We start from the raw sequence: 15,597 nt of genomic DNA, 5'->3' as shown, positions 1-15,597 counted from the left end.
CCTTTAAATACATGTTTCATATGACATTGTGTGCTTTTTGTTGTGCACAGCTAGATTCAGCAGAGATATATTTACATGAATTTTTCACATTAATCTACTACATGGCTGTGTATGTGTATTATATACAGGGGGAGACATCAGTTAACATGGCGACATATACAAAGAACAGGTGTGTGTTTGGTGGAGAGGAGGTTTGAAAGGGGGTTGAACAAACATATACGTGAATGTGGACCATATCTTTTGTCAATCACAAAACACTAATTTGGATTTCCTTAATTGGGCTAGCTGTTATTTAGCACCAAAGATGTAAAGAAGCTAGAGAGAAAAAGCAGCAGTCTTACCGGCAAACATCCCAGCAGCTCAAGCAGACCTCCGGCTTCAACCTAATCCAGATTTTCATTAGACTCAGTTAGAGAGCATGTGCAAACCATCAGCTGTGACAGTGTTTTACTCTGAAATGGTTCCTAGGCACTTCTAGCCAATAACACAGCAGACACTTGGAAATTCTAACTCCATTAAAGTTGGCCCCTTGGGCTTCACTTTAATCCAGTGATACTCAGGCCTCAGTGCTTCAGGAGCCAAATTAGTGACCGACATTACCCCAAACAGCCACAGTGGTGTCAATTCATTGTTTCATTTACTATTTAGATATGTATAATTCTCACAGCAAAATGACTGACCAAGTATTCTACAATTGGCTATTAACATAGTAAAAGCATCCTAATTGATTAATAATTAAATCACACAATGTTTTAATATCATGTGCTGAAAAGAGCCTATCACGGAGTGTGGGGGAGTCAGGGCTCTGCACTCCCCACTTCCTGAGATTCACCATGACTCTCAGCCAGCCAGTAAAACAGAAGGTTTATTAGGCGACAGGAACACAGTCCAAAAGAGAACTTGTAGGTACCGACAACAGGACCCCCTCAGTCAGGTCCATCGTGGGGGGCAGGGAGCTTAGACCCCAGCAATGGGGCACTCCCTCCATTTCCCCAGCCAGCTCCAAACTGAAACTCCCCAGCCTTTCCCTGGTCTTTGTCTCTTTCCCGGGCCAGGAGGTCACCTGATCCCTTTGTTCTTCAACACCTTCAGTTGGCACCAGGGTGTCGGCCATTCTCTGTGCAGACACCATCACACTGGCCCTCTCGAGCTCTGCAACAATCACACCCCCTTATACCACCACCCTAGATACTTAAGAAATGCATAGGGGAAACTGAGGCACCCACACAGTATTCAGTGAAAACATGAACATTCCCACTTCGTCACAGAGCCACTTGTGGCTCCCAAGCCTCTGTCAGAGTAATACTGGTTTAACCTACCTGCACATGTACCAGTATTATTTAACCCAACAGCTGATGGACTAAACATTGTGTAAAACTCTATGTAGATAACATTGAAACCAGAGCTGAGAATGTAATTAAGAATAATTTATCCATGTGAATTGACCCTTACCTTTAGCAGTTCATGATTCTCTTGAATTTGTTATTAGAATTGTTTTCTTTATAATGTCTATGAATAATTCTTGGTCTGTAGTTTGATGTCTGAATAGCCAATGTCCAAAATATGAATGGGGCAGGTTAAATTTGATAGGACACATGAGTCCTATTGTAACTAGGGTTAGTTCTAGGGGAAGGCAATGAGGGCAGCTGCGCTGGGTGGCAACTTCAGCCACCCAGCTGAAGTTGGCTTTTTTTTTTGTGTGTGTGTGCAAAACACCTAGGGTGGCTCCTCATTGTAACCCCTGTGGCCAGTGGTTTATCTGTCTGATCCATAAAGGATGCGAGTCTGTTACAGCAATAGAACCTGGTTCCTTAGCTCAAGCTATAGAGATTAGCATCCTTTAGCTCTGAAGGTTGCTCATATAGTGTGCTGGACAAGGGGGTGGCTGCCAACATATGGTATAATAAATAATAACACTTAGCATTTAGCTAGCACTCTACCTGTTCAAAGCACTTTACAATCATTAATACAGTAAGTCTCGCAAAACCTGTGTGAGATAGGTATATATTATTCTTATTTTACAGATGGGGGAACTTAGGCAGCACTGAAACCACTACTGCAATTAATAGAAGAAGCAGGATTAGAACTCAGTACATTGACACTTAGGCACTTTCCTCGGGACCGCATTCCCACTCCATGTTAAGTCTTTTCCATGACTGGATAATTATAAATCTTCAAATCAGAGTTCCTGTGTAGCCCTTTCATTTCTGAGTTATAAATTCACTTTCCATTTATTTTCCCCGACAACTGGGTAAAATTTGGTGTTTCAGCCACTGCTCTTGGCCTTAAACTCAATTGCTATGCTACTGACAGAAGGTGAAGGCAAAATAGGGTGACCAGCTAGCAAATGTACATCAGGACAGGGGTGGGGGGTAATAGGTGCCTATATAAGAAAAAGCCCCCAAAATAAGGACTGTCCCTATAAAATGGGGACATCTGGTCACCGTAAGGCAAAATGGCCTGAAATCAGGGGAACCAAATTATGATTTTGGGGAGGTGAGGAGTGTTTGTTTCCCCGCTTCACAACATCTTTCAGATTAGCTCTCATTAGGACATCAATCTATTTTATAATTATATTGTTAACATAACTTGTTCACCCAGGGTAGCTCATTTTAAAAGCAGCAGAAGGCTTTGTCCTTCTTTGAGTTTCCCGCTTTGGATCCAATTTTCCAGATGGCTTCCACTCAGGCACAAGGACAAGTGACTTACCCAAAGGTCACAAGCCCAGCCAGGATTAGAACCTTATCTTCTCTTCCTCGATCAGTGTAAAAAGCTGCCAAATAGCATTGCTGCTGAGAGCACAGAGGTATAAATATTAGAGCCTATTTAGACACCTTGTCAAAGGGCTCCCAGCTCCCGGTTTATGGCAGGTGGAATCATAATAAATATGAAGGGGAAAAAACAAACATAAAAAAAGCAAGTTAATCAGTAGCCAGAATATTTTAATAAGGTAATTAAACCTGTGGGGCTGAGTTGGATTTCACCAACACTTGCTTTTCTACTGCCACCCAAAGCAAGGCTTTTCATGAGAGAGAACATTCGCAAAGTGCTGGAGAGTGGCATGACTGCTCATACTGAGTTTCATGGGAGTCGTGCTGACATTGCTCTAAATATGCTGCTGATCAGAGGGCTGATCTCGCGCTCTGGGCCACGAAACAGGCTTCAGATAAAGGGCTGCATGGTGGATGTGGGGGATGGACTCATCCCTCCAGGCTGCTCTGTGGTAGCTTCTGCAGCCTCAGGACTTCAATATACTTTGCAGCTGCTGTGCCTACAGTAGGTGGGTGGAGGGCTGGCTGATGCATTGTTGCAATTCCACACCTACATCCAGCTTCTCTGTGCCAAGTCTCCTCACTGGTGCCTGATGGAGCACTTGTGTGGCACATAGGGTGACCAGACAGCAAATGTGAAAAATCGGGACAGGGGGTGGGGGATAATAGGAGCCTGTATAAGAAAAAGACCCAAAAATCGGGACTGTCCCTATAAAATCGGGACATCTGGTCACCCTAGTGGCACAGCTCCACAGTCACAGGGGATGCAGACCCTATCTTTATGCTCTCTGTCACCTGCCCCCCGCCATCTCACAGCAATTGCACTGCAATTAGAGCCTTCTACAGACCTGATTTGGCCCAGAGGGTTAGGCCCCTGGAATAGTATTCAGATCCACCTCACCATATCAGGGAAGTGAAGTGAATTTGAACCAAAAGCTTCTTCGAACGTACATCTACACACCTATACATAAATGCAAATGCACCTACACTTCACATCTATACACAAATGCAGATGCACACACACATATGTACCTACACATAAATGGACACACCTACACTAACACACACATATACACATACACAAATGCATGTGTACACACGTGCAGTGAGGTAGCGCTTTGATTTTCTGCTAAGGTGAAAAACAGGGTTTGTTGTCCAAAACACTGGTTTTGGCCATCAGCAACATGGATGTTTTGAACCCACGGTGGAAAATGATTTGTTAGCTGCACAATAGTTTCTTCACCCAGTTCTGGGCGGGAGCAAACCTGCTAAAGCAGAGAACTCCAGATTTAGAACCCAGAGCCAAGCTGTAAATCGATTGCCCGGAGAACGCTGGAGAGCAGCAGCAGTTCTTACCAAAAAAGGCAAAGGCAGCATTTTGTCTGCTTATTTTGCAGGGAGCAGAAACGATGCAGCATCCAGGTATCACAGTGCAAACACGACACAGGTGGGTTCAAGGTAAAACCCAAGCATTTGAGGGCTGCTTCGCCTCTTGGCCCCTCTCATCACTATTAGACGGTGAATTATTACAGCCTACCTGTCATTTGCAGCGGGAAAAGCAGTTACGATAGTCACTGGCTCAATTAAATAAGGTAACCAGCAAGGTCATTGACAGCTTTGTGAACTGGGTTTTCTTTTTTCCCCAGTTCTATTTTTAATTGTTTCGTTTCCCATCGGAAAGCTAAGCAATGAAAATGGTGCAATGCACTGCTGCGAAATGACGGCTTCCTTGAACCCTTTCACAATTCAAGTCCTTGAGGTTCACCCCATGATGGCATATTTGATTAGTAACCTAGTCTGCAGCAGATGGAAAAGCATATATACCCTGGGACCATGTGTAAATAACAAGAGCTATGCTGGTGCTGCGCTTGATGCTCAGGTGATTTACATGCATGACTCCCTCCATGCCGGGATGGGAGAAGCTAGTGCAGAGAAATCCTATCCCTAGTACTATATCCAAGAAGACGGGCTGGGCAAACTGGATAATGGGGTGCTTCACCTCCAGGTCACAGGTTTGAAGCCGGCACAGAGGATGGGACTTTTGTAGGAGCTTACATGATTCAGGAGCACAAATCTCATTGACTTTCAAGTCACTTAGACCTTTTTGAAAATCCCACCCAGCGTTTGTTCTCAGAAGACATCTGTGCGGGGCCCTATGTGGAATGACTTGGTGAGTCCTATGCTGTTGGAAAGTCCTACTCCCCCATCCCCTTTTACTATGCTGGGACCTAACCTGAAGACTGGCTCAGAAAGGACTGTTTCCCCTCAACTTCACATCCTGGGGTCTCCACTTCCCTCTCCCAATGAATCCCCTCACCCCACACAACCATTATGTTGGCATTTTACCTCTGGCCAATGCCTGCTTCCTGGAACCTAAACATGTCACCTCTACCATACCCGTGAGCACTAATGGCCACAGGGGAGAGAGAACCCTCAGGGATCTCCTGAGCTGTGGCTTCCTGCTCAGTGATGCAGCTGGGGGAATCCCAAATCCTTCCTTCAACACTCTCATTCTGGGAGGCAGCAACAGCATTGGGGTGGTTTTCCTCTCTCCTGCTCTCTACAAAAGCCCTCTGCGTGACTCCCACCTGCATCTGTACCATGCAGAAAGAAGCCCCATCCCCTCAGGCCCCAGGGTCTTATGCTAGCACCAGCTTTTGTATTAAGCAGATTGGAAAACGCAAATATGGCACAATTACCTTCGAATAGCAAAATATTACTTGGGTGATGTAGTGTGGACATTTGAGTTACGCCAGATGTGAAACACGAGACATGTATTGAGGTTAATGGGGAATACTCAATGATCTTGGCTTGCCCGGGCCATTCAGACAGGAGAAGTAACAGTGTTATTGCTCCCCTCATGTTGTCAGAAAGATTTGTAGATTTAGTGCGCTCAGATATTTGGCCCCCACAGCGTGGTTTGCTGGGTTCCATGCCTGGAGAGCAGTGCAATCCCCCTACCTCGTCATCTTAATTCTGGTGTCACGCATCAGATGACAGCATGGGCTCTCTGTACACCATGTGTACAGACTATATACAAACAGGAACGTGCAATATAGCTTCATTCTAGCTGCCTGCAGAAGTCAAGCTCATTCACATTCATGAAAAGTGCAAAGATTACTTGGCATTTTCCGCTCGTCTCCCAGGCAATCATTTTTGTCTCCCTTTAGCATCTCCTTCCCCCACCCACCAGCATCCCTGCCACCCATGCGGCCAACTAGACACGTGTCTCATTATGTCCAGGTCTCCACTTTCTCTCCAAGGCTCTTCCACCAAAGTTTCCATCTTTGCAGTAAAACAATAAATACTGTACACATCGTATTTCAGTAGGGCTGTCCTCAGGCCTCAGCTAGGACTCAGTGTTATTGAAAGACATTTAGGGATTGGTTGTGTGTACTCATTGACTCTATCACCCCAACTGGCCACTAACTGCAGGTCACAGCTGACATCCCTTCTTCAACCTGGAGCTCCCCCGCCTAACCCTTTTTTACTCCTGCTCCCACCTCACAATGAACAAGGGCGCCCAATGGTTTTGCTGTTGAGTTCCCAACAGCCTTTGCTGTGTGCCATGGCTGCTTCCGATGAAGCTCTCGTGGCTGGTTTTGCTCGATGACTGCCATAGGCGGTCAGGACATCACCATGTCCCAGCGCTGACTCATGGCCGTGCTCTCACAAGGGTTGATGACGAGCTCTCTGGTGCTCTCGTTGGTGTCCCCCATCATTTCAGTGTCCAGGCAGAAGCGCGAGGCCATGTGCTCAATATGAGAACCAACTTTACCCCATCGCTGTGCAGGAAGACATGGGAAGAGGGATATGAGTGAGGGCTCAGGGGTTGGCGCTAGCAGTATCAACAGCTGTATAACAATAATCACCCTTTAGATATACTGCTGGCTCAACCCAAGCTGCAGCAAATACCAGGAGATGGCAGAAGATATTTAAACAACGAAATCATTCGATTCTGCTTGCCCTGGTCCTAGGAGACGCTAAGCACCCACAGCTCCTACTGAAGTCACTGAGGACACTTCACAATCCTTGTCAGCAGTATTCATGTTAGGTGGTAGCTTCTTCCTAGCCTCCAGGCTTCAAAAAATAATACATCAACAAAGGTTTTCTCCTCTAGGTCAGTGGTTCAAACGCCACCCAGGACATTAACTCCTGAAACATGGTAGCATCTGATGGCTGGCAGGCAGCCTGTGTGCAGTGAGCTGCTGGTTTCAGTTGGGTTTCTAATGGGCTATGTCCTCATGGCCAGCGGCACTAAGAGCCATGCTCACTGACACACTCAACTGAGAGGCCAAGGATTGAACGGGCCATAGAGACTCCACTGCTGCTAGCGCAGTATCTCCAGGACCCAGAACGCACTGGTGGGATGATGTGGGGGAACCTTATACTGCCATCGCCAGTGCTCTACCTGCTCTGGGGATAAACAGGACTCCAGGGCTGTCAAAGACAGCAACAGATCAATCAAAGACTCACCTGTTTGCCATCACTTTCTTTGCAGGGTGACAGCAGCACTTGGGAGCCCGGGAAGAGGGTGTGCACTGACAAGCAGAGCTGCTGCTGGCGGACCTGATGGTTGTATGTGTACGTCCATTCCTGGAAGGAGAGAGAGGAGAAACCAGGACAAAATCAAACTCATTTTTTAGCATCCTTTCACCCTGAAAGGTGGAAACGAAACAGTCTCAAGACCTAGGGAGAGCTGCTGGGAAAAGGCCCTGTGAGGGGAGGGGCTCAAAGAGAATGAGGGGTGAGGGCAATAGCGGTAGAAAAGATGATCCCTTCTCTCCAGTAGAGGAAGAGAGACAGAAATGGTGCCCTTTCCTTTAAGTGGGATAGGATGCTTCCCCTATGGTGTGGCTGGGGTGAGGAGGAGGACATGAGGTGTAGCAGATTTTGCTAGTCACCTGGGTCTGATCCAGCTCCCATACAGTTCAATGGCCAAATTCCCCCTGATGCCAATGGTGCAGAAGGGAGCCCCAAAGGTTTAAAGCGGTCACACACATTATTAACTAATTATGGTGCGCTGCCACCATGTCATTCATGCTGATCAGTATCATCTTATCATTTCCCTGTGGTTCTCCCACCCCCTCTGCTTGTTGTAGACAACTGTGGTCTTTCATTTTCTACTTACGTTGTAAGTTATTTGGCGCAGGGACTGTCTCTTTGTTATGTTTGTACAGCGCCTGTTTCATGACCGCCAAATAGATAGTAATAGGAGCGTGAGATGCCTGGGTCGGGTGGTGCTCCCCCTCCCATTCAGGAGGAATTCCTGTTGGCTTCAATGGGACTTACTGCTATCCCTAGAGGGGAGGGTCGAGTGTGCTAGTAGTTATTGGCCCATTAATGCCCTCGCTGTTTTTGTGGCAAGCTTTCTCCCAGGAACGTTTCCCTCTCTGGGCAGGGTTCCTTTTATTCAGGTCTCATCCATTGCTTGCCTCTATGTATATGTTAACCAGGTGTACAAGACAGGAGAGGTGGGAGGGAGGCAACAAGACAGGAGAGGTGTGAGGGAGCTGATGCTGACTTAGAGAGAAGCAGGGAGGAGCCGCGGCTGTTTACAGATCACCCAGTATATGAGAAGCGCTAGACTGAAGTGGGTCAGTGGAGAAGCCTCCAGTGCTGGGAGCAGTGACTTCCAGGCTGGTATTGGAAGATGGAAAGGCTGCTTCATGAAGCCCTGCAACGCTTTGTTAATGCAAAGGGAATTAATGGAGAATGAATGCCCAGATTTTCAGAGGTGCTCAGCACCTGCAGCTCCCATTGACTTTGATTTGTAAAGGTTTCAGGCCGCATTAGTTTGCATTATTATAGAGAGAGAACACCTTCTTCCCTCAATATTGCAACACAATATGGTCAGCCGTTCTAACCCCTTTGATATGAAGATAGACAGCAACAGGTTTTTAGCTCCTGGGCATATAAATTCTGTTTGATCTCGGCATTTAGCCACCTAAAAAGAAAAACGTGCATGGTACAAAAGGCCCAAGCTTACAAAGACTTTACACTTTGCCTTACATTTTTGTGCTTCTTAGGACCAGTGTCCACCATCTTCTAACAGAAATCAAAGCTGGCTGCTTAAACAGGCTGCCCGCAGGCTTGTCGGAGAGAATTGCCCAGAATTTCAGCACAAGCAAGAAGCATGCATTTTGGAGACATATACTGCGCCCAAAGGGCCTTTTGGCAGCTCTTTTTTCTTTGTCAGACTTCACCTCATCCTACAGCTATTGAATTCCAAACATTCTACCGTACGTGCTGTCAGCTGCTGTGCAAGCTACCAGCCTGGGAAATTGTGTGCCAAATTAGTCCTGCATCTGTCAAGAATCAAGCCCCCGGGGCCAAATCCAACACCTGTTCTTGGCGTCTGTACCTCCCATAAACTGCTCTGAAAATTGACGTCACCCTCTTAACCAATTCTTCTTTGAAATGAAGGTGGGCCCAAGCCCAAACCATGGCTCTGAACATGCCTAACTTTGGGGGAAGTTAACTTTGCCCCTCCAAGTCATTGCTCTGGGCCCCCACTGATTCACAGAGTATTACCTTACTACACCAATAGCCCCATTGGCTTCAACTGGACTACTAGAAAAATGTACTATTCCAGTGAGTCTCAGCTTTCTCCACACCAGGAGCTCCTTTCTATACTGCAACCCCACCTCCTTACACACCTCCCCTCTAAACGGGACTAGCCTCCCATTTAGCAATATGGAACGGGTGACCCCCGTGATGAGACGCTCATCCACTACTCTTTGTAAAGCCATAGACATGAGCCCTTTATAAACAGGTTTATACAGCAGCAACACAATAGGGAATCCTCAACCGGTTTGAAACTGTGATGGGGGAAGGAGAGGGGCAATAAGAACAAGTTTCAAAGTCATCATGATCCAAGCCCCCTTTTTTAAGGATTGGATTGGTAATGAGAGAACATAAGAATGCTCATACTGGGTCAGACCAATGGTCCATCTAGCCCAATATCCTGTCTTCCAACAGTGGCTGGAGCCAGCTGCTTCAGAGGGAATGAACAGAACAGGGCAACTATTGCGTGATCCATCCCCTATTATCCAGTCCCAGCTCCTGGCAGTCAGATGTTTAGAGACACCCATAGCATGGGGTTGCATCCCTGATAGGGTGACCAGACAGCAAATGTGAAAAATTGGGACGGGGGTGGTGGGTAATAGGAGCCTATATAAGAAAAAGACCCAAAAATTGGGACTGTCCCTATAAAATCGGGACATCTGGTCACCCTAATTCCTGATCATCTTGGCTAACAGCCATTGATGGACTTATCCTCAATGAACTTATCTAATTCTTTTTTTGATCCCGGTTATTCTTTTGGCCTTCACAACATCCTCTGGGAATGAGTCCCACAGGTTGACTGTGTACTGCATGCAGAAGTACTTCCTTATGTTTGTTTTAAACCTGTTCCTATTAATTTCAGTAGGTGACCCCTGGTTCTTGAGTTATAGGAAAGCATAAATAACACTTCCTTATTCATTTTCTCCACACCATTCATGATTTTATAGACCTCTATCATATCCCCCCCTAGTAGTCTCTTTTCCAAGATCAACAGTCCCGGGTTTTTTAATCTCTCCTCATATGGAAGCTGTTCCATACCCCTAGTCATTTTGTTGCCCTTTTCCAATCCGAATGTATCTTTTTTGAGATGGGGTTACCAGAACTGCATGCAGTATTCAAGGTGTGGGCATATTATGGATTTATATATTTTCATTATAATATTTTGTCTTATCTATCCTTTTCCTAATGGTTCCTAACATCCTATTAGGTTTTTTCACCACTACTGCACTTTGAGCAGATGATTTCAGAAAACTATCCACAGTGGCTCTAAAAACTCTTTCTGAAGTGGCAACAGCTAATTTAGCTCCCATCATTTTGTATGTATAGTTGGGATTATGTTTTCCAATGTGCATTACTTTGCATTTATCAACATTGAATTTCATCTGCCATTTTATTGCCTAGTTACCCAGTACAGTGAAATACCTTTGTAACTCTTTGCAGTCAGCTTTGGATTTAACTATCTTGAATAATTTTGTATCATTTGCAAATGTTGCCAGCTCACTGTTTTCTCCTTTTTCCCCTCCAGATCATTTATGAATATGTTGAATAGCAGTGGTTCCAGTACAGATCCTTGGGGGATCCCACTATCTACCTCTCTCCACTGTGAAAACTGACCGTTTATTCCTATCCTTTGTTTTCTATCTTTAACCAGGTACTGAACCATGAGAGGACCCTCCTTCTTATCCCATGGCTGCTTATTTTGCTTAAAAGTCTTTGGGGAGGGACCTTGTCAAAGGCTTTCTGAAACTCCAAGTCCACTGTATCCAGTGGAACACCCTTCTCCACGTGTTTGTGGACCCCCTCAAAGAATTCTAATAGATTGGTGAGGCATGGTTTTTCTTTACAAACGCCATGTTGACTCTTCCCCAACATACGGTGTTCATCTATGTGTCTGATAATTCTGTTCTTTACTGTAGTTTCAACCAGTTTGCATGGTACTGAAGAGAGGCTTACCCGGACGTAATTGGCGGGATTGCCTCTGGAGCTATTTTTAAAAATCGGCATTGCATTAGCTATGCTTCAGTCATCGGGTATAGAGGCTGATTTGAGCTCACAGAAGGGCGTAAATGTTCAGAAGCCCCTCTGAACTATCTGAATATCAGGTGGGAAATCTCAAGACAACTCCATGGGCCTGACTTTTTAGACCTGATGATCTCCCACAGCCTGAGCTGAAGTCAACTAAAAAAAAAAAAAAAAAATCAGACTCTTTGAGAACCGCTTCTCTCGTGGCATTATGGCACTTTCACTTTCAGCCCTAGTGCTGAAAAGGTGCAAGAAAAGGAAAAATACTGGAAAAAATAAAGTGAACTGAACACTTTTGAACTTGCAATATGCTTTGCTTTGAAATATGGGTGTGGACAAAGGCCTATGTGGGTTCTTATTTTATCCCATCCTGTCCAACCCTTGTTTGGATCATTTCAGGTAAGTATACCTACTTCTTCTTCACAATAGACCATTTTATCTTTCCCTCAGGTTCTTAATGGATCAGGTAAAGGTAGGTACACAGTAGGGCTGAGTACAAGCTTCAACTCTCATATGACCTAGGGCTGGAGGTGCGCAGAGCATTCTGGGATAGCTCTGAACAGGGGAGTCCCCATAGAATGTACCAGATGTAAAGGCAGCAGATTGTCCAGAAGAGGCCACTCTGCAGGCTGAGGGCCTACCACGGATGGGATGTGATAGTAGACATGAGCTGATGCAGAGACTACAGTTACAGCTTTTCAAAGACAAGCCAGCCTCTTGTTACAAGATGGTGGAATTGTGTTTGTTAGTGGGGGGGAGAGGGGGCTGGATAGAGCAGAGAGGGTCACAAGCTGGTCACAATAAATGGTGATGCACCCCATGTGCTAAATGCTTTCCTCCGAAATCCCAGCTATACTAACTCCAGCTGAGATGTGGGACTGTTTTTCAAAGCTTTAACATCATTCAAGGAGGCATCTGTCACTGCTACTCAGCGTCGTTATGAATTAACAACATGATTTTAAATCGTCACCTTCGGCTTAGTGTAGGCTGGCTGACATATAAAAAGAACGCCTCTCAGCCAATCAGAGAGCAGCCAGCTGGAAGCCCTAGATAATGCGGGAAGCCTAGAGAGGGTCTACCATTGAGATACAAGAGCGCAGCTGTGCCCTGAGGCTGGAGAAGGAACAAGGTAAGGAAGGGTTAAAGCAAATCATTCGTGGAGAAGCCTGAGATGATCTCAGTTTATTATCTTATTAATATGAATAATTAATAACTCAATGTAACATTATAATTAGCATTCTATAGGCCCATCCATCCAAGGCTCTCCACATGCCTCACTGCTATTAGTCGATCAGCTTTTCTCATGCCCCAGTGAGGTAGGTATTATAATCTCCATCTTACAAAGAGGGAAGCTGAGGTACAGAGAGGTGACATGTCTCAACTAATATCACTTAGGGCACCAACACTGGAGCAGGGGTGAGAACTCCCAGGGTCGGCTGACTTCCAGTCACCTACTCTAACTATTACATTACACTGTCTCCCAGTACAGCGAGCAGCTTGGTTTTTAATTTGTTTTAAAAAGTTCACATGGCCAGAGCAGGGGCAGTGCAATAGTATACTTAATAAATTGCCCAGGGAGGTTGTGGAATCTCCATCACTGGAGACTTTTAAGAGCAGGTTAGACAAATACCTGTCAGGGACGGTCTAGATAATATTTAGTCCTGCCATGAGTGCAGGGGACTGGACTAGATGACGTCTCAAGGTCCCTTCCAGTTCTATGATTCTATGAATCCTTTGTGTGCTACCCTCTACCAAGTCCATCTAAGGCCACAATTTTAAAGTACTAGCCTTTATTTGCAGTCCCCCGGGAAGGCTGATATTAAATGCCAAGAGCCTCACAGGGGCCACTTTAGAAGATGTGTTGAACATGCCAATGCAGTCAAGTGAGGTGAAAGGAGAGCTGCTCTCAACACTTCCATTAGCTCTCCAGTCCCTATTTTGCCACATAAGCCACAGCATGTGTTTTCAATAAGTAGATGTTGCCTTAATTCTCCACATCTATTGGCCCCAATTCTGGACTAGGCTGCTGCCTCTCTGCTGTGACTGATCCACCATCAAGTCACAGCTAAGTTGGCCTAACAGTGAATATACCAGGTGTAGGGCCCTTCCCTGGGAAGTGTGTGACTCAGTGGCCCTGCACTACCCCTGTCGCAGTATCCAGTGTAGGGGAATGCCAGGGAAGCAGCAAGAGTGGGAGATGGCATGCTGGGAAAGGGAGGCGCTATGAGCAGAGTGCTCTGCTCTCAGCTATTCATTCAAAATTGCAATAAGTTAGAGCACCCCTTTGGGCAAACACTGAGGTCTTAAAGTCATCTTTGCTCCCCCCACTTGCACCCTGAGAGGCACAGCTCAGAGTTGGGACCACTGCATTTAGCAGGATTACAGTAGGATCCTGGGGACCTGGATTCAGTGGTCCAAGAAGGTCCTAAGTCCTAAGTACGAGGGAGTCTCTTCACTACCGGCCGGTCTATCCAGGAGGGGTCAATGGGGAAGATCAAAAATTCTAATCAGGTGAGGTTGGATTGAGCAAGGAGGCAGAGTTCATTGGGGCGCGGGCAAGGAAGATCAAGGAGCTCATTCAGGAGGGACAGAGAGAGGAAGAGTCTGAGAGGCAGAGCAAAGATTTAGGAGGAAAACTCTGTGAGGGGGGATGGTTCTGATGTTTTTCAGACCCTGAAAGTTTTGGTGGATCCACAGTTTTTGTAGTACTAGTCCTCCCCTCAGATGGCTAGCAGTGAACCACGAACTTTGGGACAAAGCTGCCACGTCAGGTCACCATTCTGTAGTTCCCTCGCATTTGGACGCAATGACGCAGCATCACACTGTTCTGTCGGAGAATGGCAGCTTCCCTCTCCTAACGCACAGTCATCTTGCTGCTGCCGATGACGTGCTCAAGTGTATCGAGGCCTAAGAGGCTTCTGATTTTTGTTCTCAAGCATGTCAGGCTGCCGGGAACTGCTAATGATTAATGGGTTTATTAAATGAATCCCAGAGTCAGAAATCTATTCCAAAAAGGTTCCTGCACAGCCTAATATCAACTGATGCTCCATTACAACAGAAAACAAATGCACAAGCCAACCAGTGACATCTTCATTAGATGATCCAGGGCAAAATTATGATCAATTATTTACTCCCTAATGCATTTTACTGGTGAAGAGCTAAATCAATCAATTCCTTTAATAAATGAGACACAAGATGGAAAAATACCAAGCTTCTGGCCGGGAGCACTGTAGAGACAGCACACTCAGCCCTGGGAAATCAGCATCTAGTCCTACTCCACAGAACTCCCTCCACACAGCTGAATTAAGGTCTGGCATCCTTGGACTCAGCAGGGAGTGATGCTACACCTTCCTCACCAGAGGGGAGAACGCCACAATGCAGGGTGGGAGGGATGGGACCCAAGAGGGAGGCGGCCTGGACTCTCCTGGCTCTGCCACTGATTCACTGTGACAAATCAACACATGGTTATCATCATTTTCAAAGGGGCTTAATTATCACGTGACAAATTTGTCCGTGCCTCAGTTTCTCCACCTCTAAAATAGGCATTATACTACACTACATCAGAAGGGTGTTGTGTGAATTAAGGTTAGATCCTCAAAGGTGTAACTCTGCCTAGCTCCTAGATCCACTGAAGTCAATGGAGCTTCATCAGTTTATACCACCTGAGGATCTGGCTTTTAATTCATTAATGTTTGCAAAGGCCTTTGAGAGCATAGTATGGAAGGAGCCATGGAAGTGCAAATTAGTAACCAATATACTACTACTAAGGCTTGGTCTACACTAAACCCCCAAATCGAACTAAGGTACGCAACTTCAGCTACGTGAATAACGTAGCTGAAGTCGACATACCTTAGTTCGAACTTACCCCCGTCCAGACCCGGCAGGCAGGCTCCCCCGTCGACTCCGCGTACTCCTCGCGGCGAGCAGGATTACCGGAGTCGACGGGGAGCACTTCTGAGTTCGATTTATCGCGTCCAGACTAGACGTGATAAATCGAACCCAGAAGTTCGATTGCCTGCCGCCGAACCAGCGCGGTAAGTATAGACAAGCCCTAATACTCATGGGGAAAGGTCTTGGACAGACAGGAGCCTTGCAATGGATTTGGTGCACATTGAGAAACACACCCTTGTTTTGGGTAAACCCATTTTCCAAATAATCAAGCTTTGATTAAACAAGATTGGATTCAACTATGATAGGATATAATTGACAGGAACCGCACTGTTTTCTACAGCCATCA

At 46.0% G+C, this 15,597-nt stretch overlaps 1 protein-coding gene across 1 annotated transcript in view; it reads right to left on the bottom strand.

Annotated features, from left to right (window-relative positions):
- Positions 1–5,816: 5,816 nt before the first annotated feature.
- GALNT14 (polypeptide N-acetylgalactosaminyltransferase 14) overlaps positions 5,817–15,597 on the bottom strand; it is a 193,982-nt gene continuing 184,201 nt past the window's right edge. Inside the window, exons 14-15 of the mRNA XM_054023906.1 lie at positions 7,248–7,367; positions 5,817–6,556 (exon numbers count right to left, since the gene is read on the bottom strand). Coding sequence (XP_053879881.1) covers positions 6,398–6,556; positions 7,248–7,367 — 279 coding nt within the window. The 3' untranslated portion in view covers positions 5,817–6,397. The remainder of the gene's footprint in view (positions 6,557–7,247; positions 7,368–15,597) is intronic.

The sequence above is a fragment of the Malaclemys terrapin genome, chromosome 3 (assembly GCF_027887155.1).
Source record: "Malaclemys terrapin pileata isolate rMalTer1 chromosome 3, rMalTer1.hap1, whole genome shotgun sequence".
Classification (NCBI taxonomy): Eukaryota; Metazoa; Chordata; order Testudines; family Emydidae; genus Malaclemys; species Malaclemys terrapin.
Note: the sequence above shows the minus strand (reverse complement) of the source record. Positions and strands in the feature narration are given on the sequence as shown.